Source organism: Euprymna scolopes, chromosome 12 (genome assembly GCF_053919585.1).
Source record: "Euprymna scolopes isolate OS-2025 chromosome 12, ASM5391958v1, whole genome shotgun sequence".
NCBI lineage: Eukaryota > Metazoa > Mollusca > Cephalopoda > Sepiida > Sepiolidae > Euprymna > Euprymna scolopes.
Genome location: NC_136493.1, coordinates 87,871,657 through 87,898,262, shown reverse-complemented (window position 1 = coordinate 87,898,262; position 26,606 = coordinate 87,871,657). Strand labels below are relative to the sequence as shown.

The following is a 26,606-nucleotide window of genomic DNA, read 5'->3' as shown; positions in this document are numbered from 1 at the left end:
TTTACAATATTTGTTTTGGCATGAAAGTCCTTTTCCAAAAAAAAGGTTGACCTACTAGACAAAAAAATAAATCAAAACATTTCATCGCATTTTTCTGTAAAATTCAAAGTAAAAATTTTGCTTTGATATTTTCTTATTAAACATTAAATGAGAAATCTATCCCCTTTTGCTTTCACAAATCTATATAATAATACATTAATACATTTATGCTTGTATGTACATTATCACCTTTCACACATTAACAAATGAGATGGTCTGATTAGCAAAGATGAATAGTGATTAATCCGATGTCACTAAGGTTAAAAAAAAAGATTTAATAATAAATTGTTCCAAAATCAGATTATTCCGTTTCATCGACTGAAACAAATGTGAAAATTGTTTTACATTTTTGAAGATTATTTAACTGACAATTTTTTTATTGTAAAACAACAGAATATTTTTTTAGACAAGAATTAAATCGCTACAATTTTAAATATAGATATTTGTTTTATTTATTTAAAGAATATTTAGCTGACAATGACAATGTTAAAGAAACAATGTTTTTTTTTAATAGCATTGACATTATTTAAAAAAGAATTTCATTATCAGTAAATTGAACAGATTGATGTAGAAAATATTGCAATTCCCATGGTGTCCCGCTAATATGTATTGAAAAAGAACAAAGTCCATAATATTTATAATGTTTTAAGTAGGTTAACCATCGTATGATTTAGGGTGATTGAAGAAGGCAGTGTAGTATAAATGTGGTCTTTTAGTGAGAGAAGAGTGATTGTAAGAACTAGGTTAGCATAAATTTGTCATAACCACTTTTCCCTCTTCTTCAGCCTTGTGCCAGATGTTTTAATATAAAGTAAAACTTTTTATTGAAAATAAATATTCAAACATTATGATAATGAAAAAAAGGGAAGGTATTAGTAATAAAATATGTCCAGGAATAAGGACGCAGAAAAAGATTGGGAGATTCATGTGTGGGATAAATGCTTTGTAAGAAACAGAAGAATTCATATTAGGAGAATGTCCTTAGAAGTTTATACACAAGTATTCGTTAGATGCAACCCAAGTTTGTATGTCATTTCTAAGTGTGTATATTGCAATTGTATAAGTCCACGTATATGCAACTGGTTATGTTGGATATGGAAATTGTCCTGTTGACACTGGTGATTCTGCAAGGTTGGTTTGAGTCCCAAGAGAGAAGTTTGGTAGCTAAACAGAATGGCATGGATGAGTAAGCAGCAGGGTCATGCTTGCGGCCCAAAAGATATGACCGCTTCCTTTTATAAACTCTGAAAACCTATATCTGCTCGCATGAGATTGCTTTTGATTTGGCAAATCAGAATTTAAGTTAAATGTTTGCTCCAATCAATGCCCAGCTTAGAAGTCAAGCCAATCTTTCAAACATTGGTGATGGTTATTGGGTCTGTTGTCGCCATTTTTAGTACTATTGATACATATATTTATGTATAAAGGGTAGATTTCTCATATACAACAGAATAAGCTTGCCTAAATCCATACTGTTGGTCAGAAAGAAGTTTAGCATTAACACAGTTAACTATTGCTGAAATCATGGAGTTTTTAAACTCCATGATTTCAGCAGAGAGTGAGATGGGAAGCGATAGGATGATAGTTTTGCGGATTTGTTCTTTCATCAGAATTCTTGATCACCCATACCACAAAGGCAAATTTTCCATATGTAAGGGACCACTGACAGTAGAAGAAGTTCTAATGCTACATGTTTCTCTTTATTTACATATATTTTCCCATACTTTCGGTAACCTGAGAAATCTATTCTTTACAGAAGATTGTACTATGCTACTAGAGAACCCATCCCGATAAAATAGTGTGTGTGCGTACGTGTGTGTGTGTGTGTGTGTGTGTGTATATATATATATATATATATATATATATATATATATATATGAGTGTTTCTAAATGTATCCTTGCTGCGATTCAAAATACAAATGGTGTATATATCTCTATATATTAGGGTAGGTCAATTTTTAAGCTGTAAATAATTGCATTTAAAGAAAGTTGCAAAATGTTAAAAGTTACAAGAAATGTTTGTCTTTAAAACTTTGTATTTATTTGAGCAATCCAAGACCAAATAAACCTGAAATAAATTGAGATTTTTTTAATCATTTATTATACTTGTTACTAGCAACACGTGTCACTTAAATGAAACCCAGTTTTAACAAAAATAAAATTGTACAATGCACTTAATATTTTTTTAAAATTTATTTCTTTTCTTGAAAAATTAATGTATAAAGGAATAAAATCATTATATTTAATTTCATATACAAATAACTATTTACAGAGATTTATCGGAAATGTTTTTGTTATTTACCGGTTGAAAACTCTTTTAACCAAGCACTTCCATTTTGTGTTTATTGCTTACTCTTTAATTTTCATGAATATCTGTTGAATTTTTCATTAGAATAGACTTACCTATTAAAAAATACAACTAAAATAATTATTCTGATTGGTTTTAAAGTTAGTTTTTATTCATTAGAAAAAAAAATGTTTACGAGTTAAACGATCATGTTCGTCCTATGTTTTAATTTTAAAGGTATTTTTTTTATTTTTTACTTTCTTTCTATCTCAACATTCACTTTTAAAATGACGACTTTAGGTTTCGGGTATGCTGAAAACGAATATCATATTTAAATTTTGCACAGACAAGTAGTTTTCTGGATATTAAGACTTATTATTCAATGTAATCCATTGTTTTCACTGGCGGCCATGTTTTCCCCCAACTGAACAAGTACTAATGTGCATGCGTGTTACAAAACAACCCCTCCTCCCCATGTTAATTTGAAAATAATGAATATTTTTATACGAGTGATATTATTATTGGTAAATGTAAAGTTGACAGGGCAAAAACTAAAATGGAAGCAACTGCCCAACAAAAACATGATGAAATTGTTGAAAATCTGATATGTTTTGCAGTTGATGGGAGAATGGATAAAGACACATTGCTTTATAAGGAAATTGTAGAGGAAAATGGACAGAAAACTATGAAAAAAAAAAAAAAAATTAAGGGATTTGAACACTATTTAATTTTTACAAAAGAGACATCATATGAAAGTAAATATCTGAGAAATAGAGTTCTTCCTAATACTTGATGCAACAGGTGCTGTTTATGCAGAGAAAGTGGATATTTTTTATGAATTCGACAGTGAGAACACTGTCAAGGCATCCTTGTTGACAATATTAATGTCAACACCGGTTATTAAGGTGGAATGATTGCAATTTTAGAAATAAGTTTTTAAATCTTCATACAATTGGTTGCTCTTTGCACCATAATGAACTACCTTGCAGAGCCCTTTTTAAAATCATGGATGTTTGCACAAAAGGCTCTACAACATTCAGTGACTTCCTGTTCCAGAAATTGTGCTCAAATGATTGCCATAATTAACCCCAAATATCATTTTCCACTATTAGCAGTCCTCGAGAGTTAATTTTGAAAATTGATGAAATACACAATCTCAGTTGTAACCAAAGACTCTTGTATGAATACACAGTAAGTATTTCTAGAGGTAATGTCGATTCTGGAAAATTAGTCCTTTAAACCAAGTAAGATGGTTAACTTAGGCTCATGTGTTTATGGACTCGTGATGCATACACACAAAGGCTTACAACAAATCTCCACAATTTAATAAATTTTATTGTAAATGTATATGCCACTTGTTGGTTTGAAATTAAAAGAAATAATTCCACAATCAGCAAGTGTGCATTTTTAATCCAGAGGATTAAAAGGCAGTTTCATCCAACAGATCACTTTAAGAAGTATACAAGATAATACATTTTGTTTACTACCTAAAAACATTCTATATTCCATGGTCAAATCTGAACGAGTTGATGTAAGAAAAACATTTTTAAAAAATAATTTTAGCCATTAGGTAAGTAAATATTTATTCATATATCACTGACTTAATTATTTATTGCAATTTGTAGAATTGCTTTTAAAGATTTTATCTAATTTCACTATAATCATTGATGTAGTACAGATTCGAATTTTTTTATAATTAAATTTTTATATTCATTCAGGATTGAGGAGTCAACCAGGAAAAGGTTAAGAAGAATACAGCATATATAATACAACATATTGGATACAATTAATAGATTTTACATAGTGGCATTTTTGAATCTCACCAATGATGGAAGATTTTTCTGAATTTTGAGAATCGTTGATAAATGGAACTAAGCTTGATTTGCAAGATTTGTCTTCACTTTTTCAGGGCATGAAATGGGCAGTTAACAACAGAAGCTTCACGAACTATACATGGTTTGAAGCAAGGCATCAACATATTACAGCCAAAGTTTTTAGTCAGGAATTGAGATCAACATTTTAGTGTAAGGGCTTTTATATGGAGCAATTTGACACTATTAAACTCTATTAAAATAGTGTTTGTTTTTCCTTATTTGTTTGTTATATTTTTAAGATATTCAAATATTACTGCTAAAAACAATTTTGAAGATATTCAAATATTACTGCTAAAAACAATTTTGAAGATATTCAAATATTACTGCTAAATTCACGTTAAAAAGTAGTTTGCTAAAGCAGATACTGAAAATGGGGAAGGGGCAGATTTTCGATTTTAAGATTTTTATAGTTAATATCATTTTTCATAAAATAAAAGGGCATTCTCTGATTTTAAATACTAAAATTATTTGCTTTCAACACTAATATTAAAGTGAATCTTGCAAAAATAAGGAATTTTTAGTTTGATGCCAAATGCTAAAAAAACTGTTGATATATTTGATCTAATTTCTTACATGAGTACTTAACAGGTCCATACACAACTTTTGGTCAGTGCGATTTTATAATATTTTCAGAAAAGTGAAAAATTAACCTACCCTAATAAATAAATAAATTAATAAATAAATACATATATAATTTTTTGTATCTATTTTCAGTATTTACTTTCACAATGCTCAATACATAAGGTCGAGCTAGATGCTTTAGAATATATATATGTGTGTGTATGTGCGTGTATCAATTAAGCTACAAAGAATAAAAATTAGATCATCAAAGAATAGATGGTTCTATTCCCTCCAAAAAACAAATGGGTGAATTACAGGTTAAGTGAATCTTGGCCTGATTAATGCATACCCATAAATGAGTGTGTGAATAACAAAGAATCTGATTGACTAACTAGCAAACTCAGTACAATATGAATATATAAAAACATGTGGGAACATCAATTCCATGCAAAAGCCTGATGAGTCCTGATGAAACGTGGAAAATTCTGTATGGCTCCATTGCAATATATATTTTAAAAACTTTATAGCGGATTAGTCTTTACTCAAATGAAATGAACTGCATAATTTTTGTCATTTGTATTAGCTGATATTTGTTGGCTTTCTCACATGCAAAAAATACATTCTTGCTATCTCACAATCATTGTTAAAATTTCAACTTTTTTCTTTTCTTTGCAGTTAATCAAGCGAGAATATGGAGATTATCTTACAGATCCTGAAGAAGGTAAAATGCCTAATGTTCCTTATTTGTCCAATTCTTTTCATCTCTCTTTTCAAATTATGATACCCTCCCTCACCCCATCAATATAATTGCATGGGTTGGGTAAACTGCACCAGATATGGATGTAATCTACGGTTTAAACAGCATTTCCACATTGGCAGGATGTGGGTGAACCACACATGTCGATTTTTAGATTGGACAGAAGTTAAAAGTAGACCCCCATGAATTTTTAATGTTTCCAAATCGTATTTCATTAAATGAAATAATTTGGGGACACTATTACCTATTATTATTGTTACCTATACAAGACCCCCCCCCCCCCGGTTAGTTTTCTCTCGAGTATTTTAGTCTTGAATTACAGCATTATTTGTTTTCTACTGTAAAAAAAAAAAAGAAAAAAAGTCTTATGTTGGTGGTGTTCTAAGTAAGGATGAACCAATGTTTGAAAGATGGACGTGCATTATTTGTATCCCTTCCTCACCTGCACCACAAAACAAAACGTTTTTATAAAAGCATCATCTCTTAACCGTTTTATCTATGTTTTGTTTGCTAATTATATAGAATCGCTCCCATATCCAATCAGGTGTTTGTTTTTTTCTTAAGTGCCCTGAGAACAATCAATTTTCATATTTGGGAAAGATATATCGATCATAAACCCTAACACTAACCGTCAATCTGGAACAATGGGATTAAATATTTTTATGGAAAAAAGTTTGGAGACAGGAACACTAATTGTTCTATAAAAGTACACTTAAAAGTTTTGTTATATTTTTGTGGTGATGGTTTTCCAACGTTTGTAACAGTTATAAACATATAATGCACGGTTTATTTTTTTTGGGGCGGGGGGCGGGGGGGGGTAAATTTTTCAAAAGAAGGAAAAGAAAAAGTATCTCAGCTAAACGTATTGATCACATCATTAAAAAAAAAAAAAATAGAAATGAAAAGCTTACCCAAAATGTTCTTTGTAGAATAGGCTTGTAACCAAAGTAACAATTAACAGTACAATAAAATATGTGTTTTTATAAAGTGCCAAGATAATTATTAGCCATGTTTTAATTTAGGCAGGAGAATATTGTGTTCGGAATTATATGTGTGAATTAGTTATTCTGCAATGGCTGTTTAGCGATAATGAAACAGTTCTGAAGAAGAACAAGAGGAAAATCTAAATAAATAGCTTAAATATATCCAAAGTGACCGGGGTAATGATCTTTTTCTTGTTACATAAATAATATAATGAGAAATGTGTGAAATGAACTTAAATAAGAAGAACTTAATATGGATAAATATTAAAAATGGAAGTGACTGAAACTGAACTGCTATTTTTATATTTTATGAATTAGAAATGTGAAAGGGAGTATTTGTAATAGACAATCAGAACGGATTGGAAGAAAGAAAGCATAGTTGAAGGCAGCACACATTACTTAGGTTAAGAATGTGCTGTACAAAAATGACAATAGAACAATCATAAAAATGAAATACCGAGTGTTTGAAAAACTGAACCTATCTATTTTATTTATTTTTTTTATTTATTTTTTTATTTTTTTACAAAGGAATCACCATTTATCAAGGCCCAGAGGCCACTCGAGGATAAGGGTTAAAGCTTGTGCAGTGGTTAAAAGGACAATATCATAGTAATCGTTAGAAGTGTAAATTTGGTAAATTGGATTACTTAAGGGGAACAACTCATCAAGAACTTGTTTACATTGGACTTGAAGACGGCCATATTGTAGTCAGCTGGAAAGCATGTAAACGGAAGAGAGTTCCACAGGTGTGCAGTTCTCAGAAAGAAGCTTTGTTCATGGAATGTACGTATAGGTTTAGATAAAGATGGTATATCTTTCTTTTGATCACTTGGTTTTACTGGATTCCAGGACAATTTTAAATTCAATTTTCACCCCAAACAAGGCACAGTGCCACTTTGAAGTATGGGCCTACTATTGAGGACTTAAGTTGCAGGGATATTATGAAGGAAGATGAGCAGCAAGATGTCTGTTCACATTACACTTGAACTTCTGCATGTCAGTACAGTTGGGAAGGCAGAATCCTAAAAGGGAGTTCCAAAGTCTAGCACTTCTGGGGAAGAAACTATTGGAGAAGAAGGCTTTCTTACATGTAGGGATCTCAACTGTGTAGGGGTGGGATATAGCTGCTTTGTCGAGCATATTTACGTTGAGGGGGGTACAAGTGTTTGTAGTTCGTCAGAGCATTCATCATTAAAATACTTGTAGAACAGGCAGGGGGACACAACATTTCACTGATGGGGCAGAGGCTGAAGCTTAGATGACATTTTAGGACCTATCAGGTTGGTGATTCTTTTTAACCCTGTCCAAGAGCAAGAGACTAGTAGCAGATGCACCAGCCCAAATATGATAATAATACTCTGAATGGTGGGCTTAAAGAGGTACAGGATACTTTCAGACATAAGTAGCTTTCTAGCATGGTAGAGAGAGCCCACCTCTTCACAGCAGCCTTGATAATGCTCTCAATGTATCTGTTCTAACTCATGTTACCTGTGAACTATTAATAACAGTACCTGGTAAAGTGGGTGGCAGTGGGAGTAGATGTTAGCGTGAAAGTGAAAATATCTCTGAAAGACAAAACAAATGCATGTTTTGTGAAAACCGGCTGAGGAATTGGCCTAAACAGATTAGCAATATGAAGATTTTGATTTGAAAACTATAATGGTCAGTGAAATAGGGGAAATTTTACTTTATTTTATTTGAGATGTAACTTTGTGAATCTCTTAAATGTTTAATGTAAACTTTTTTTTTCTTTTCACTTATCATATTAAACTCTCTTTCTCCAGGTTATAATATCTCTTTAGTATATGACCTTGAGAACATTCCAGAAGACTATGTAGAAATTGTGAAGAAGGCTGCTCTTTTGAAAAGGAACTGCTTTGCATCAGTCTTTGAGAAATACTTCCAGTTTCAGGCAAATGGGGAGGCTGGGCACAAGCGAGCTGTCATCCATTACAGAGATGAAGAAACCATGTAAGTATTGGATGTTGTAAAAACCACAAAAATTTGTTTTTGAAAAATCCCTACAGTGAGAATTTGATTACCCATGTGTGTTTGTGTGTTTAAATGCATGTAGATATTTTTTATGATGAAGGAATTTGCTTTCATCTTTTAAATATGAACATTTGTTTCTCACAAAAAACAAAATCTAATTTAGCATTAAAAACTAATTTTTTGCCATTTTAAATACGATTTCAAACAGAGGTAGAACAAGCAGGCGTGCTGACTAAAGGATGAAAACTCTTATAGAAATGCATTATTTTGTCTATTTTAGTGATGAAAATGTTATGTACAAGGAAATGTTAATTCAAAGTAAAGTTTGATAAAGCAGCAATCAACTAAAGCCTCCTTTTCGATGATTGGACACATTTTAAAAATCCTGAATTAAAAGTCACCAAATAAAATTATAATTTACTTTATGAAATATATCTTTTCTATCAATTTAATGCCAACGTTTTTTTCATAGATGACTGCCTTTAAATTGTAGAAATCAACGACTGATGATTGAGCTTATAGGTTAATAAATCTTCCTGATTACAATGTAGTCTCCTGCGTTTCATATTTGATTTTTAAAGTATCCACATTTCATGACCCACTAGTTCCGTTAAAAGACAACATATTTTCATTGCTTTCCTACAAGGAAATGCTCAATTCAAATGGGATAATTGTTAACTCATTATCACGTTATGCACCAGGAAGTGAATAACGAGCTCCAATGGATGCAGAGATCAAAAATGCTTAATTGAAATGTTTGGTGCCTATTAGCTTTTTTATGCGATGTGTAATTTCTATTTTTGCTTATCAACCTTAACTTGCAGAGTTGAGTGTAGAGCATTGTTTCGATGTGAACAAATTTCCCTTTTTTTTTTCAGGTATGTTGATGCTCAGAAAGACAGAGTAACGGTGATTTTCAGCACAGTTTTCAAAGATGATTCGGATGTTGTAATTGGGAAGGTTTTTATGCAGGTATGAATTCATTTTTTTTTTGTCTTTTTTTTTTTTTCGATATAGAAACTTATTAAAGTAGCATTCCTAACTGATCAGTTTGCATGTTCACTTGTTGAACTGTGAATTTCTTATTTCTAATTAAAATTGTGATGTGGTAATGGTGGTGGTTTACCCTTACTCATTGTGACATCACCAAAGTTCGATGTTCCTGAGTTCCAGTTGATCACTTAATACCTACTTGCAAAACGGGTTGCTACTCTGGTCAAGATTGTAGATGTTGAAGGATCGGTCAAATTTCCGTTCTCTCGATAAGTCAATTGTCTGACAATTATCATCAAAGTTGTTAAGGAGCAAGCATGAAAACTAAATAACAATTCAAGTGTTTTCTTTTTTTCATTTTTCTTATATAATAATTATTCTGAGTAAAAGTTACAATGTTGCATTTGTGTAGAAAACTTCTAAATGCACACTTTTTACTGTTCAAAGTGTTTTTGGATTGGCTCTATTATAAAGTTCTGGGCGATTTTAGTTTGACAATATGAACCCTAACTCTGGGATTTGTGTCTTAATGACATGAATTCGAAGGGCGAGCAAAACGGTGCCTTCAAAGCTTGTTACACTTAATCTTATATTGTATGTTGAGCAAAAAAACAAAAAAAAAGTGGTAGTAGGAAGGCAGCCAGGCTCGAACCACAAAGGAGGAAAAGAACGGGGTAAAACCTAACGTTTATGCTGTTACGACCACCACCAAATCGGAAGCAACATTTTTTAAAATTAAGGCTAGAAAATCTAAAGGACAGGATAACTTTAAAAAATGGTGGCAGGACTCCACCCCTTTTCTGAAAGAATTTACAATTTTCAAATTATTTTATCATCAGAAGATTTTGGTAATATTACAACTTTTAATCAGTGGGGATCCACCTTTCTAGATTTGGAATGGTTAACGGATTTCTATCCTGCCTTTTTCTTCTGCATCTGTTTCTGTCTCTCACTGTTACTTCAGCAGACCGTGGATATCTGCCTTTTTTTTTTTTCACTTATTTTTCATCTTTTACTGTTACTTTGACTGGGGAGGCCCCCTCAACTCAACCCAAACCACTGTGACATGAAAAAACACATTTTTTCTAAAATGGAAATTATTCAGTTGTTCCCAAACTATGGAATATATCTCTCAATAGTCAGTCATCATTGTCTATTCACCTTAAATGACCTGCGCTGGTTACGAAAGCCAGATGATTCGATTCTCATTCACATAATGCCATCAGCATTTTTGCAGACTCAGTAACAGATTCTAACAAGGTCACAGTTCTCATTTGTTATCAGAATTTTCTATTTTCCTAAATCCTGAAACAGCAAGACAATTTTCTTCATCAGATTTTCACATTTGCTTTAATTTGTAAATTTCTTTTTTTATCTAGAAAAAAAAAAAACTGTTTGCATTAACTGATAATATCACAGTAGTGAGACAAAAAAAAAAAGATCATGTTTTGGGCTTAATTCAAGTTATTAAGTTAGATCCATGTCCAAGGAACCTATATCTAAAATGTTAAGTGTTTAGATCCAAAATTGTCGGATGAGTTTGGTAGAGTTTTCAAAGGTCAAATCGTTAAACTTTGACACCTTAACAGCCAAATTTCTGTTCGAAACCCGATTACATAGATGTTCCCAAATCTCAGTACCCTGTATATCAAATTTCGAGTCTGTAGACTAAAAATTGACAGTTATTGCGTAGGGAAATGTACACAGACGGACACAGACAATTACACAGACACACAGGCACGTTCACTTTTATAGATATAGTAGCATTTCAGCCCGGCGTTGCCCGGGTATTTGGAGGTGTATGTTGAGCAAAAAAAAAAAAAAAAAAAAAAAGCGGTCAATTTTTTAAATTTTGACCCCTATTATGACTCTTTAAAATTTATTTTTTTGGGCCCAAATCAAGTTATTAAGTTAGATCCATGTCCAAGGAACCTATATCTAAAATTTCAAGTGTTTAGACCAAAAATTGTCGGAGGAGTTTGGTAGAGTTCTCAAAAGTCAAATCATTGAACCAATATTTTTTAAAGTTATCCTGTCCTTTAGATTGTCTAGCCTTAATTTTAAAAAATGTCGCTTCCGATTTGGTGGTGGTCGTAACAGCATAAACATTAGGTTTTACCCCGTTCTTTTTCTCCTTTGCGGTTCGAGCCTGTCTGCCTTCCTACTACCACTTTTTTTTTTGTTTTGTTTTTTTTGCTCAACATACACATCCAAACACCCGGGCAACGCCAGGCGCCCATGCTAGTAGTTAACTAAAGATGATCATCCCATAAGAAAACCAAAAAAACTAATATGGAATTAATTAATGTGAATGTTTAAAAGAATATGCAAATTAGCTAGATCTTTTGCTAGTGAATGCAATCCACAACCCATATATAAGAAAATTGTATTTTCTTTTTAAATAAATAGAAAAGATGGTTTTTAATATCAATATCAATACACACAAAAGAAAACGAATTTATAGGACTATAGATTTTTAATATTTATGAGATTTCATTGAAAAGAGACGTTAAAACAATTTAATTTTACTGTAGACATTAGAAATAAAACCGGCATTAAAAACAAAGTTGTCGTTCTACACAATAGTCTGAAAGTCTATTACATTTCTAAATTTTTTAGATAAGGATTGTTTATTTGTATTATTTGGATTCTTCCAACTACTGCTTTTATCTTGTGTCATTTTCATAATTCGATTGATGTAGTAGTCTTCCTGCTTCAGGTGTTTCTTGTCGAACTCGAGAATTTGGATGGAATTTCGAACGGAATGCTTTATTTACTTCACGGGGGTAGCATGTTCTCATTCCATCAGCTATTAGTAGGTAGAGATCCTAAGTAATTCACAATTTTATTTTTTGGTCGCTGACACTGAGAATTGAACTCTCCACCTTCAGGAGAATACCATTTTTTGCAATTGAATTTCCCCAAATACTCTCACCATAGCACCACGGGTCCTTTAACCCGTAACACAGTGGTTAAAGTACTTGTGATCAGCGTGGGCAGCCAAAAAAATACTGATTTTTATTTACTTATTTTTCTGCTTGGTTAAATATTCTATAAAGCTGGACATGTATTCATTTTTCTTTCTCTAACATTCTGATGAGAAACATGTATGCTTGGAAAAAGGACTGATTAATTTTCTGCCCTTTTACCGACTTGAAATAAATGTTTCGAAATATGTGTAACATTGTTTATAAAAGTCTTCCATTTCTGAAACTTAATTTAAATGCATTTTAAATCAGTACCAATAATATTTTTTATAAATAAATATTAATTATTTTTATACCTACAACCACTAGTGATTCATGTTTATGCAATCATCAGGGTAGGAAGTGACAATTACTGCCAATTGGAAAATTTGAATCCAGTAACAAAGTTGATCTTGACTCTGCAGGTTAGCATTTTACCTCCAAACTCCCAGCAATTAACACGGGAATTGAAGGAAATTAAGTACCTATAAATGCCGAATCGGTGATCATAAATAATAAGCATTGGGGAAATGAAGTCAAAAGATTGCGTTTTACGCTTGCGTTAATCACTTTATCTTAATTTCCTGAAGAGGGCACAACTTTTCAATGGAACTTATAACAATACTTTTATAAATATTTTTTTTATACCTTCAGACACTAGTGTTCCATATTTTTTTAATGAAATATACTAATTTCACTTCTTTTAGGATGATTTGTGTTTTTAAAAAGAAAAACAAATTTGCGACAAAGATATTTTTTTGCATCAAACAAAATAAATCTGTTTCTAAAATGTCCAATAGTTTGTTCAGATAAAATCCTTTAGTAATTTAGTTTCTGCCTTTCCCTATTCCTAAATGTGGATCAAAGTTTCTGGAAAGATCCTTTGGAAGGGTCTACAGAAACTTCCAATGATCTTTTATTGAATAAAGCAATAAAATTAAGAGACGGGTAAAAGAAGTGGAAAGTTGGTGAAAAAGAGTTATGTCTGCATTTAACGCACCAAATTTCTGTGGTGTTGGCTTGATCAGAAGCTGACCTAAACTGCCAGAATATACTGAGCATCGATCAAAGTAAAAAAACACTAGGGAAAAATAACATTGGATACTAATTACAATGATAAAAAAAAAAAAATGGAAAAACAATAAAATAAAATATAACAACCTACTATAAGTTTCATGAATAAATATTTTTTGTTTTAAATAAACATTTTTTAAGAGAATTTTAATGAAAAAATTTAAAGTTTTTATTGTTTATTGTTTTCAAGAAAAATGTAGAAATTGTTTTTGTTTTCAAGAAGAGTTGTAAGATTATTTTGTGTGTGTGTGGGTGTGTGTGTGTAACAATGTATATTTTTTTAATATTAGTTTCTTTCTCTAGAAAATAAAATATGTTAGAGGACAGTAGGAATATTTTCAATCGACTGTAGGGCAGCTCTCGATGACAAAGAGGGATGAGATGGGTTAGAGGAAATTGAAGGAAGCTTTCTAAGATGTGGTTTATGAGGACAAATGGATTATTTCTAAATTTTTGTCGCCACATAAATTCCAGTAGGTTGGTATTGAGAAGCTTTTCGCTGATTACACATTCTTTTTTGTATTGTTTTACTTCTTTCACGTCCTATTCAAATGATTTGTAGTAGCCTTCATCGGTGCGTCTACAAAATTCAGGCTGTGGTTCAATGTTAAGTGGTGGGACCCTTCTCTTTGTATGCTTCCCAACAGTCTGATATGACTGGTCCACGGCAGAATGTATTTTTAAAAATTTTTTATATAGAAAAGATGGTTTTGGTGTTGTGATTTGGTATAGTGACCAAGAAAGCCTCCAATCTTGGTAGAGGTCACATCCTCTGAAAATCCAGTATAGTTTGAGGTGGCTCCTGATATGTTTTTCTTCTGTTAAATAGAAATTTGTTGATCTCCACTGTATGCATGGTGCCTGACAAATGTCTCTCATAAAATTCCTCCAGTCGGTGTAACTGTATGTTCTGAGCCAACTCCACATTCTCTCTGGTGATTTTTGGTCGTGGCCATGTCATGTGACCATGTAACCGCAAGTAAATTATTTTGATGATTTGGGAGATTTCCATTCTTGATTTTGAGAAAGGTCCACTTTCTGCATTACATGTTTGCGCACCACCAAACGAAACCATGGTTCACAGAAGCTAGATTTTTAGCATGCATTTTCTTCAACATTTCCTACACCTCAGTTTGGATGCTATTAATTTCCTTTCTTGGCAAAAGCTTAGTGCTTGCTCTGACATCTGTAACAATTAATCAAAGCTCAATAAATTCATTTTTTGTGTCTTCTATTTCATCTGACCGATTAAATTTGTGCGTGATTAAAAACTAAATATTTTTTCCCCCAATTAAGTCATCAATTTCTACTGATTTTCCATTGGCTGATCAACTTGATCAGTGCTCGGCATAATCTAATGGTTTACATCAGCTGCCGGTCGAATCCAAGCTAATGTTTATGGAAATCCAGTGTGCTAAATGCACATGTACTGAAAAAAAAGTTTGATTCTTGTGAGATTTAAATAAGTTTTCATCAGAGAAAATGTGAATAAACGAACAAAAATGTTTTTGTTGAAGAATTTTTTCACAAATTCCACTTACGAATGAAAACCATAAAAAAATATGCATTTCTTATTATTTGTTTTTTTTCCAGGAATTCAAAGAGGGTCGACGTAAGTACCAACAAGCGCCTCAAGTATTGTTCAGTCATAAAGAACCTCCGCAAGAATTGCAGAATACAGATGCTTCCGTAGGTGACAATATTGGCTACATTACGTTTGGTAAGTACTTTTCTTCTCATACGATCAGTTCATATCATCTTTTTTGTGGAAGAACATATTTCTGAGTTCTCCAGATAAAAGTGGAGTATCATAAAACTTTGATCAATAAAAACGTGTGTGTGTGTAAGTACAAGAACTTATTAAAATATGTTGGAAAACACTTCAGCCAGAGTTAAAAACATATTTATTTTTTGGAAGCGAAACACAATTAAAATAGATTATCCTTAATTCACGGAGTTTCAAAAGAAATACTTTCCTTCTCATCAGAGGAGAGAAGTTATCAAAATGCAGAATAAGATTTTGTTTGTAAAATATTTAATGAAACCGCAAATATGAAATAGATCATACTAGCATAAAAATGAAAAAACGGTGAAAAGCAGAGAAAGTGGGGGAAAAAATGAAATATAATTTCAGGTGAATGGATGTTCAAGTCAATAATGAGTGGAAAATCCAAAGACGATAAAATCCAAATTGTTAGTAAAAATAAAGAATTCAAAGGTAAAAAATCCAAAGACATCTCGTTAATGGACGTTGTTACAAAATAATTCAAAAGGCAGAATTCTGTGTAATTAATCACAAATGGGTTTAAGGAGGAAAGTGAGTCTGAAGTATTTTTATAAAAAGAATGAGAAATTGTCAGGAGAGTAACTAAATGTCAAGTTTTAATGCACTGTCGAGGCCAATATTAAACTAAAACTAAAGGAATTATATACATATGTACATATATAATATATATATATATATATATATATATATATATATACACACACACACACACCCCCTTTTCTGTGCTGATGAGGAGATTAATATTTGAATACAATTATTCTCAATGATTGTTGTCAATTGTAAATGAATAGTGTTTCCGAAATGATCGTACACTCAAGTTGATTGTCTTTCCTGTTGAAATTGATTCATAATTTATACTTATTAATCTTTATAATCAATATATACAGTGATGATCATATTTATTGGCACGGTAAAATAAAAGTTAAATTTTGTCTAATAAATTCTAAAAAAGGGATTAAATTAAAGAAAATAGCAAAGTATATTATGTATTTTTAACTGGCCTTTCCGATGCAGCAATCGGATTTTAGAAAAAATAAATAACAAAGGAACAACAAACATAATTGCAAAAAACCCTTGTTCAAAATTATTGGCACGGCTTTGTTTTTCTTTTAGTATCAGTATAATATCAATCAATTTCCGGTTTACGTGCTTTCTGAACTTTTTTATAGCCATATTATGCTTGTTTAACGCTAATTCAGTGAATAATTTTTTTCAGATAATTTTTAGATAGCGATTTATTAAAACTATTATAAGTGACTAAATTATAATTTTCAATCGCCATGGTTAAAACTAAGGAACACAGCGAAGACGTCAGGAAGCTTGTTGTAGCATGCCATACCAATGGGGAGGGCTATGATAAGATTTCAAAGAAGCTAAACCTTCCCAAATCCACTGTTAGAGCCATAATAAACAAGTTCAAATCGCAAGGCCACGTTATGAGTTTAGAGGGTAGAGGGAGAAAAAGGATTCTTTCCCCAAGAGATGAACAGAAAATTATTCGACAAGTAAAACAAAACCCAAGGATCTCTGTTGGGGAGATTGTTGATGAACAGAGCACCTCTGGAGTGAATGTATCTCGACATACAGTTGGTAGAGTTTTGAAGAGAGCTGGTTTAAAAGCGTCGTCCGAGAAAGACTCCCTTATTGAAGCCTATGCACCTGAAAGCAAGGCTAGCCTTTGCAAAACGTCATATTGATAAAGATGTTGCATTCTGGAAACGTGTTCTATGGACTGACGAAACGAAAATAGTTATTTGGCCATAATAAAGTGTCTTATATTTACAGAAAATCTGGCGAAGCTTTCCTGCCTAAGAACACCATACCCACAGTGAAGCACGGTGGAGGCAGTTTGATGTTTTGGGGATCCTTTGCTGCCTCTGGACCAGGGCGACTTATTAAGGTCACAGGTAGCATAAAAAAGGAAGATTATGTTAAAATATTGGATGAAAACCTGAAAGACTCTGCTAAAGAGCTCTCACTTGGTCGTCGTTGGTGGTTCATGCAAGATAATGACCCAAAGCATTCGGCTAAACTGACTAAGAAATGGCTTGAGGACAATCATATTAATGTTTTGGAGTGGCCATCACAAAGCCCAGGCCTTAATCCAATTGAAAATTTATGGAGAACATTAAAATTGAGGGTAATGCAAAGGAAGCCTAAGAATCTTATTCAATTGGAGGATTATTGTCAGGAAGAGTGGGCTAAAATTACTACTGAAGAGTGCAACAACTTGGTTGTAAACTATGAAAAGCGACTGAGGAAGGTAATCAAGGCCAAAGGCTATACAATTGATTATTAAATAAATCGTGCCAATAATTTTGAACAAGGGTTTTTTGCAATTATGTTTGTTGTTCCTTTGTTATTTATTTTTTCTAAAATCCGATTGCTGCATCGGAAAGGCCAGTTAAAAATACATAATATACTTTGTTATTTTCTTTAATTTAATCCCTTTTTTAGAATTTATTAGACAAAATTTAACTTTTATTTTACCGTGCCAATAAATATGATCATCACTGTATATATATATGTATATATATATATATATATATATATATATATATATATATGGTAGCTTCCTTCAGTTTTGACAGACTATGGATATCCATTGCAAGGGTACCTATGTGTGAAATTTTTGTGGCAAGAGCTGCAACATTGGTAAATACCAGTGACAAGTGGAGGTTTAGGACGACTGGAAACGATGCCAAAATAAGTGGAGAGCACATACAACGTCTAGAATTCCCAACTAGTAACTCATCTGGTACTAGCCAGGCTCAGCGTTGCTTAACTTCGGTGATTTGGTGAGAACCAGTGTGTCAACATGATTATGCCATATATATATATATATATATATATATATATATATATATATATATATTATTAGGTACAGGCAAAATGAATGTCGATATTCAAAATGTATAAACATTTTGAACCCTCCCTTCAACAAAAATCAGGAAATTAACCAATTTTAATGAAATTTTCAGTATTTATCAAATAATGATCATGGAATATAATGAACCCATTATTTTTATTTAAACTTCAGTGGAAATGCATTTTGTTTAAGCAAAAAATATCTTTATTAAAGTTATGGTTTTCTGTAGTAAAACAAAAAAAAAAAATGAATTTTTTTATTTTTTATGAAAATAAAGCATCGTAAATTATAACAATTAAATTAAATCTTTTAAAAAATCTTGTATACTAGCATGTAAAACAAATGTTAAACCAAATAGGATATTCGGTAATGATAAATAATTAGAAGTGGAATTCATTTACAAGGTAAATGTTTTACTATACAATCGCTCTTTAGGGGTAAAGTGTTTTCATACTGTGATTTGAAACTCTTATCGCTAGATCACTCCTATCTTCTGTGATCAGTGGTGACAAGTCTGATCTCTACACGACAGTTCTTGACTCCAACAATGAAAGATTATAGCATTTATGTCTTTTGTTTACAGGCAATACCACCAGTTATTTAGAGGACTATTAGGGAAGAGTAATGCTTTAAAACTAAATGGGAACCATTATTTCCTCTACCAGAGAGTTTAATCTGTAGGTAGAGAGCTCACACACATCCACATGTGAGTGTTATCCACAGAGAACTGTTCTGGCAGATCATAGCTCTTCAGTTTGGTTATTTATAAGTGGTAATTGCTTTCGCATACACAAATATATATTCATATAATTTTTTTCGTCTGTCTGTGTGTCTATTATTTCAACAACTGAGATAGAAAGTAAGAATTGAAAGGGATGCATGTGTCAAGAGGAAATGGTGTGGATGTGTGTAAAGAAATGCCATTTTTCTAAAGAATTGTCTGCACACTTTATTGAGAAATGTCATCAACAGATGATATCTACACTGTATAGATGATGGTAAGCAAAGACAGACACTTGTGACTGTGATGATAAACCTGTTGAAATAAACACCCAGCAAATAAGCATATAACTATAATTTACATGACATTTATGCAAAAATGATTTGTGTACAGGCCTTTCAAATAAACAGATTTTTTTGTTGAAAATAATTTTTTTTTTTTTTCACAAAAAAATGTAATTCTTCTTTCTTTTTACAGTCCTCTTCCCTCGACATACAAGTGGACAAAATAAGGACAATACCATCAACCTGATTCACACTTTGAGAGATTATTTACATTATCATATTAAATGTTCAAAGGTTAGTTTCAACTTTTCAGCACATTCTAATCTTTATCTTTTTCTTCCCTTTATTTCTATTAAGGAAGAATATCTTGAAAATAATCTTATAAAAATTCTTTTTTATTTTTTTTACAGGAAACTATAACATTTTTTCTTTTGTTTGGTATTGGAAGTTGAATCAAATATCTTGCAAAAGAAAAAAATGTACAAAAAATATCGGTTATCTATTTCCTAAGATTAATTTTTTTTTTTTTTTTTTTTTTTTTTTAATTACATTTTCACCCCAAACAAGGCAAATTGCCACTTTGGTGTAGGAGCTACTATCAGCTTGGCCTTCGGGACAAGATCAAAGTGTAGTATCTGTTCTTCAGGTGCTGCACTTCTCTTTCGGTGGAGGAGAAATCCTTCACGACTGAGACAATTTTTATTTTTGTACCTTTTCTCCACATTAAAAAACGACCCTAGTGTCTAACTCTGTCCCGTGGGGAGGCATAGTAAATAGGTACTATCAGGGGCAACAACTACTGGAGTACTATGTAGGGATTTCGGCTGCAAGATGTCGGTTCACGTTACACTTGAACTTTTGCACGTCAGTACTGTTGGGGAAGCAGGGACCTGGAATGGAATTTTTTTATTTTTTTTATTCAATTTTCACCCCAAACAAGGCACAGTGCCACTTTGAAGCAGGGGGCTACTATCAGGGACTTAATTAGCAGGGTCATTATGAAGGGAGATGAGTAGAAAGATCTTTGTTAACATTACACTTGAACTTCTGCATATCAGTGCAGTTGGAAAAGCAGAATCCCGGAAAGGAGTTCCAAAGACCCGCAGTGTTTCTGCCATTTCCTTGGATATGTGTTCATTTGTTTTCCCCTCATATCTGTTATAGAGAGTGGTGTCATCGGCAAATATATGTCTTTTAAATGTTTTACTATACAATATACCCATCTCCGAAACAATTTTATCAGGGAGGTCATTTCTGAATATCAGGAATAATAGGGGTCCAAGGATAGACCCCTGAGATACTCCTGCATTTATGTCATATTGTTTAGATGTACGACCATTGAGGACAACTTGGATTTTTCTCTTACTTAAGAAGGATTTAATTACATTATGAATTCTTCCAGTGATTCCATATGATCTAATTTTCCTTAGAAGACCATCGTGCCATACCCTGTCAAAAGCCTTAGATATATCAAGGGCTACCGCTCTACCATCCCCTGTTTTGTCCAATGAACGGTATATACGTTCAGAAACTACAGTTAAGATATCTGCTGTTGAATGGGCTTGCCTGAATCCATATTGTTTGTCAGTCAGGAGTTTAGCAGCTGTTAGGTGCTGAACTAGGGCTTGATTAACTAAGGACTCAAATATTTTGGCGAAAAGCAGGAGGAGGCTAATGGGGCAATAATTTAGTGGGTCAGTTCTTTCACCAGAATTCTTGAAGACTGGTACCACAGAGGCGGTTTTCCAGCAGTCGGGAAAGCAAGATTTGTTAAAGCATTTATTGTAAAATTTGGAGAGAACTGGAGCAACTTCAGCAGAGCATTTTTTTAATAGCACAGCCGGGATGAGATCTGGTCCACATGCTTTTGAGGTGTCTAGGTTTTTTATAATAGCATATACCTGAGAAGGGGTGATTTTCAAATCGTCTAGTGTGGTGTCTGTTTGCTGAGGAAAGTCAGGGAGGGAGTGGTGTACCGAGTTCAGTGTGGAGTTTGAGGCAAACCGACTGGCAAGCAGATTAGCCTTGTCAGTTGCCGTGCAAGCAACCTCATGATTGTTTGATAGTGGGGGAATAGTTGACTGTCCATTATTTACTACACTGTTGTAGATTTTCCAAAAATCCCGGGTTCTTAATTTCTGTACTTCAATGCGTTTTCTGGTGGTTTCAGAGTAATCTGTCTTAGCTGTCTCTATCACTCTCTTACAATTATTTCTAGCTTCTATAAACTTCTGTTTATTTGACTGGACTTATGTCGGTTGAATCTGCGGAACGCATGCTGCCTTTGACAAATGGCAGCTGCACAAGCAGAAGTAAACCATTGGAGAGAGTGGGGCTTGCTATAGAATTTCCGTGCGGGAACATGTGCTTCAATTGCAGTTTTGAAACATTCAGTGATCTCATTTGTACACTGTTCCGCTGGAAGAGTAAAGATATTTTGCCATGGGGCATCTCTGAGGAGTTCCCTGATGGCTTCTCAATCAGCCTTTTTGTAATACCTCGTTGTTTTGAGTAGTGGGTCTTCAGTTTTAGGGCGAGAATTTAGGCTGATTTCTACCATTATCACAGCGTGATCAGCATTCCCGAGTGGGCTGTGGGCATTTATTGTACAGTCATCGGGAACCATTGTCAGAAAGAGATCTAGAAGTGAGGCATGTTGATCTTGCTGGTCTGGGAAACGTGTCGGAAATGTAACCAACTGAGATAGGGAATGGGATATAGAGAAGCTATGTGTTGTGCTACCAGCTACGTCTGTGTGATTATAGAATCCTAGCCAGTTACTGTGGTGGACATTGAAGTCACCAAATACATCTATTTGTGCTCTAGTATAATTATGTCTGTGATGATCCATCTATCTGCAAGTTGGTAGAAATTAGCTTTTCTGCGTTGATAACTTGTAATCTTTTCAAACAAATGTTTTTGATTTTTTTTTTTATCTGCTTTATCATTGCTACTTATCAAACATTTCTAGTTTGTTGTAATTTCAAGCTCCTTCAATGGACACATTATATTGTTGTCTATGTATTTTATAAACACACAAAAAGCTGGTCAAAGTATATACATTCTGATGATTGTGGTTTTTGTAGTCAAACAATAACTTATTAAATCAACAAAGTTTTATTTATTTTACATATGATAATCTGACAAGCGAGAGAGTTTGTGTCAGTAAGGGGGGGGCATGGCAGAAGTGTGTCCGTGGTTTCTCTCTCTTCTCTCTGCCTCTAGTTGTCTTTGTTTTGACTTGTTTTTATATTCAAAATTCAGTAGGTTGGAATTACTCTTCAATTATTTTGACATTAATCTTAGCAATTTCAATGCAGAATTAAATATTTTGCTTGTTCTTTTCTAATCATGATTCTTCATTCAAAATGAAAGGTTGATATCATCGCCAACAATCCGATTTACAACTAGTTTTGACTGGCGCTGATATTTTCTGGCGTTGTCCGTCACTTATGCGACAGATGTTCCAGCTAGCAAGTCTATTTATAAAGAAGCTGACACAAATCATCAGTCAAAGCAACAGCAAAAGATTTTCACTCCAAACAATATTTTCATTTTTTGTGTTAAGAATTTTTTTTTTTTATTCTGATAAAAGCAGATTATTTGAAAAATTGTCTTAGAAAACATTTTTTGTTTTTTTTATTAAAACTCATCTTGGGAATACTGTAAGAGCAATACTATGACAATAAATTTTCAACAAATTTACTAAAATGCGGTGACTTTTACAGATTATAAAAGTTTAATGATTTAACATGTTTGTAAAACATAAAACTGAAGGTGATGATGAAACCTACTTTTTATGAGCCATTTTTTAAAATTTGCTATTGTGTCAAATGTTTACATTCTTGTTTTTAAGTATAAATGTTTTTTGACATGTATGCATGAAGTTATTCCATATTGTTGGGGTTGAGCAAAAAAAAAAAAAAAAAAAAAAGGCTCAATTTGAAATGGATAAAAATATTGAAAATAAACTCAAATTCTAAGACTTAAAACTATATTTTAAACTAAAGTGATCACTGATCTTATACTAAAATAAAAAATCCTTTCTTATCCTATCAAAAATGGTCAACAAAGAAACTAGTCATTTGATATCTTGCTTATCTCCCTTTTATCACACTGCTTATCATAACAACATAAAAAAATACTTGGCCTTCGGGACAAGATCAAAGTGTAGTATCTGTTCCGGCAGATACTGCAAGCTATGACTAGCTATGACTAGCAAAGACCAGATGTGGGGGCAACCCCACATGCCTGACCTTTAACCAGCTCCCATTTCCCACCTCTCGGGAGCTGGTCCCCTTTTCCCTTCCCCCTCCCTTCACTCCTCACATTAAAAATTGGCCTTGTGCCTAATTTGCTCGGTGGGGGGAGCAAATAAATACCATCTGTTCTTCAGATACTGCACTTCAATTTTTTGTTCTCTGTCAGTGGAGGAGAAATCCTTCACGACTGAGACAATTTTTATTTTTGTTCCTTTTCTCTACGTTAAAAACCGACCCTGGTGTCTAACTCTGTCCTCGTGGGGAGGCATTGTAAATAGGAACAACATAAGTAACCGTACTACAGGCAGATGATAGTCAATCTCAAAAGATTGCACTAACAACTAAAGGCTTCATTGTTCTTTTTAGTAGTAAAACAACCAAAATTTCTTAGAACTTGTTTTTTTTTCTTTTTCAAATTTCACTCTCTTACAACCAGACCAGAACCAAAAGCAGTAGAAAAGAAAACCATGTCGTAAGTGTGAATGAAAGAATGAACACTGGATATATGTATATGTGTGTGTGTATATATATATATATATATATATATATATGCCTTGAATGCTTACAGGATAAAACTTGAATGCCTATTAGACACTGTCCTTGAGTATCTAAGATCTTTCTGTACATCGGGTTTGTTGGAACAACCTGGCATGAGGATACTTTTCCCTAGAAGTAAACGCTGACTAAATGAAGCGCTGAATGTCATAACTCGGTAAGCGTCACAAACAAAAAACTGAGAAAAACGCTGATAAAGTGTAGTTTGGTGGGTATAGTGTGCATTTGTTGATTTCTACTCATATTCTGGTCTTAATTCGACCATAACTATTCTTGTACGTGTTAGAGGAGACTATGGAGAATAAAATGGTATACTAACTTGATATTTTGCCGCGATGGCACTTACCAAGTTATGACATTCAGCACCTCAAATATTTAACATCACATAGTATTCACAGCCCAAATAGGATCTTCTTGGTATGGCTAACACACAGCATCTTCCACAAATGATGTTATCTCAAGAAACGGCACAAAACTGGATACTCTAGATAAATTCTTGTCCTGGAATCCAGTAGACAAAAAGAAAGATATAGCATATATAAATGGTCAATTGGGAAGAGAACATAACTTTACTAACTTTGTGTTTAAGATGTAAAGGAGAAATTTAATAGAATGTTCGAATATCTATGTATCTCATATAAAGATCAAGTGTTAGCTCCAAGGAAGGGGGCCTCCTGATTTCTGAGAACTTTGACTAGAATAAAATGAAGCAAAAAACACATAAAGTAATTATTTATAAGATGTTGATGCATTAGATTTGCATCAATAAATTTTTTTTAAATGTTAAACTTGATTTAATCAAGTTTTATTTATACTACATTAATAGAAGATATAAACAAAGATGTACAAATATGGACATGTATCAAAAATTCTTTTACGATTGATCAATTAGTTTTAACATTAGAATAAACAGTGACACTTTTCACTGATGGCACTACTTTTTTTTTTTTTTTCTTTTTTTTCTGTTGAAGTTAAATTATATTTTTTTGTTTCTTTAAAGTGACTGTTTCTTGATGAAATAGGTTTAATTTAATTTTATAATAAACTAATATGAATTTCTTTTCAAAATAATAATTTATGGAAAAGTTATGAGTTTTTTCCTTTGTATGTGTATATAACACACATTTATTCTTTCTTTTATATATATATATATATATATATATAAGAAAGAATAAATGTGTGTGTTAGAAGACAATTCTTAACCTATATACTTAACAAATTTTTGATCTGCAGACCTGAAACTTGGTATATAGGGTATTCAGACATGTGGAAAACTTTAAGCGGTTTTCATCTGGGAAAAAGGGCTGCTAAGGAGTCAAAATTGAAAACTAGGGCTATCAGGTTTTTGTCTATTTGTCAACTGTTTTACGAATGTGCATGCGTGAATAGTTTACATGACAGATTCCTTATGTTAAGCATAAGTAGATTTGAAAACACTTTTTAAAGATTGTGTCAAGTTGGCCTAAAGTGTTATCGTACTTGGCCCAGTCTTTAGGTATTAATTCCAATCGCAGCTCAAGTATTTTTTTTATCTACAAGAAGTGAACTGTTCAGAAAAACAATACTTACATGCACATGTCTCAGTTATTGTATGAATTAAAATATAATATTTATGCATATTTTATGACTGGGCAACGCCGGGTGGCTACTAGTGTGTGTGTGTGTGTATATATATATATATATATATATACTAGCAAAAGTACCCGTCGTTGACTGGGTTCAAAATAGCCTACAGAAAATGGACTCTGATTTATGAAAGTATAATAGGTTATGAAATGGAAGGGTTGTAAAGAGATAGCTTCGAATTTGGGGGTATTGAAACCAAAGCAAAATATGATGAAAATAAAATAGATAAACCCCATAATTTATTATACCATACCTATTCACACTGAAACACTTATCACAATATTCTGTGGATCTATATTAAAAAACGTTGTTAAACTTTGTGACATATTTCCATTCTATGGAGATCAGGCGCAAACGAACACCCCATAATTTTATTATACCATATTTCTTCAAACTGAAACATAATTATCAAAGTATACTTACGCATATAGATATGAAAAGTCTTCATTAAAGTTTGTGCCTATTTCCATTCTATGGCGGCCAGGCGCGAACGCAGACCACATAATTTTATTATACCATCCCTATTTAAGTTAAAACATACTTATCAAAGTATTCTTATGTATATCTATATTAAAAACACTTGTAACTTGAGGCTTGGGTTTCAAATCCCAAGTTCAGATGTGTCTAACTGATGAGCTCAAAAATAAGGGCAAAACTCAAGTCTTAGACTTCCAGTTTCTTTGGTTGTCATAGCTCTTATGAGCTGTCACATTGTCTGGCTGTGGAATATATAAAATGTCGATATGTTTTTTTTTTTTTTCAATAATTAAATTTGGTATAAGCCAATTATCTTCCTTAGGTCCAAACTATCGCCCATAGTTTGAATGTAAACAAATATATTTTATTTATAAAAGTTATGTACAGGTGTCTCGCCATACCGTATATATATATATATATATATGTATATATATATTATTCCATTATATTTATTTTATTTATTTATTTTTTTTTTTGCGTTATCATTTTACGTTTAAATA

General features: G+C 32.5%; 1 protein-coding gene across 1 annotated transcript in view; it reads left to right on the top strand.

The window, feature by feature from the left end:
* The window catches only part of LOC145291405 (actin-related protein 2/3 complex subunit 2-like), a 117,192-nt gene that overhangs the window by 89,362 nt on the left and 1,224 nt on the right, over positions 1–26,606 (top strand). Inside the window, exons 5-9 of the mRNA XM_080137212.1 lie at positions 5,437–5,482; positions 8,286–8,472; positions 9,372–9,465; positions 15,120–15,246; positions 19,380–19,480. Coding sequence (XP_079993338.1) covers positions 5,437–5,482; positions 8,286–8,472; positions 9,372–9,465; positions 15,120–15,246; positions 19,380–19,480 — 555 coding nt within the window. The remainder of the gene's footprint in view (positions 1–5,436; positions 5,483–8,285; positions 8,473–9,371; positions 9,466–15,119; positions 15,247–19,379; positions 19,481–26,606) is intronic.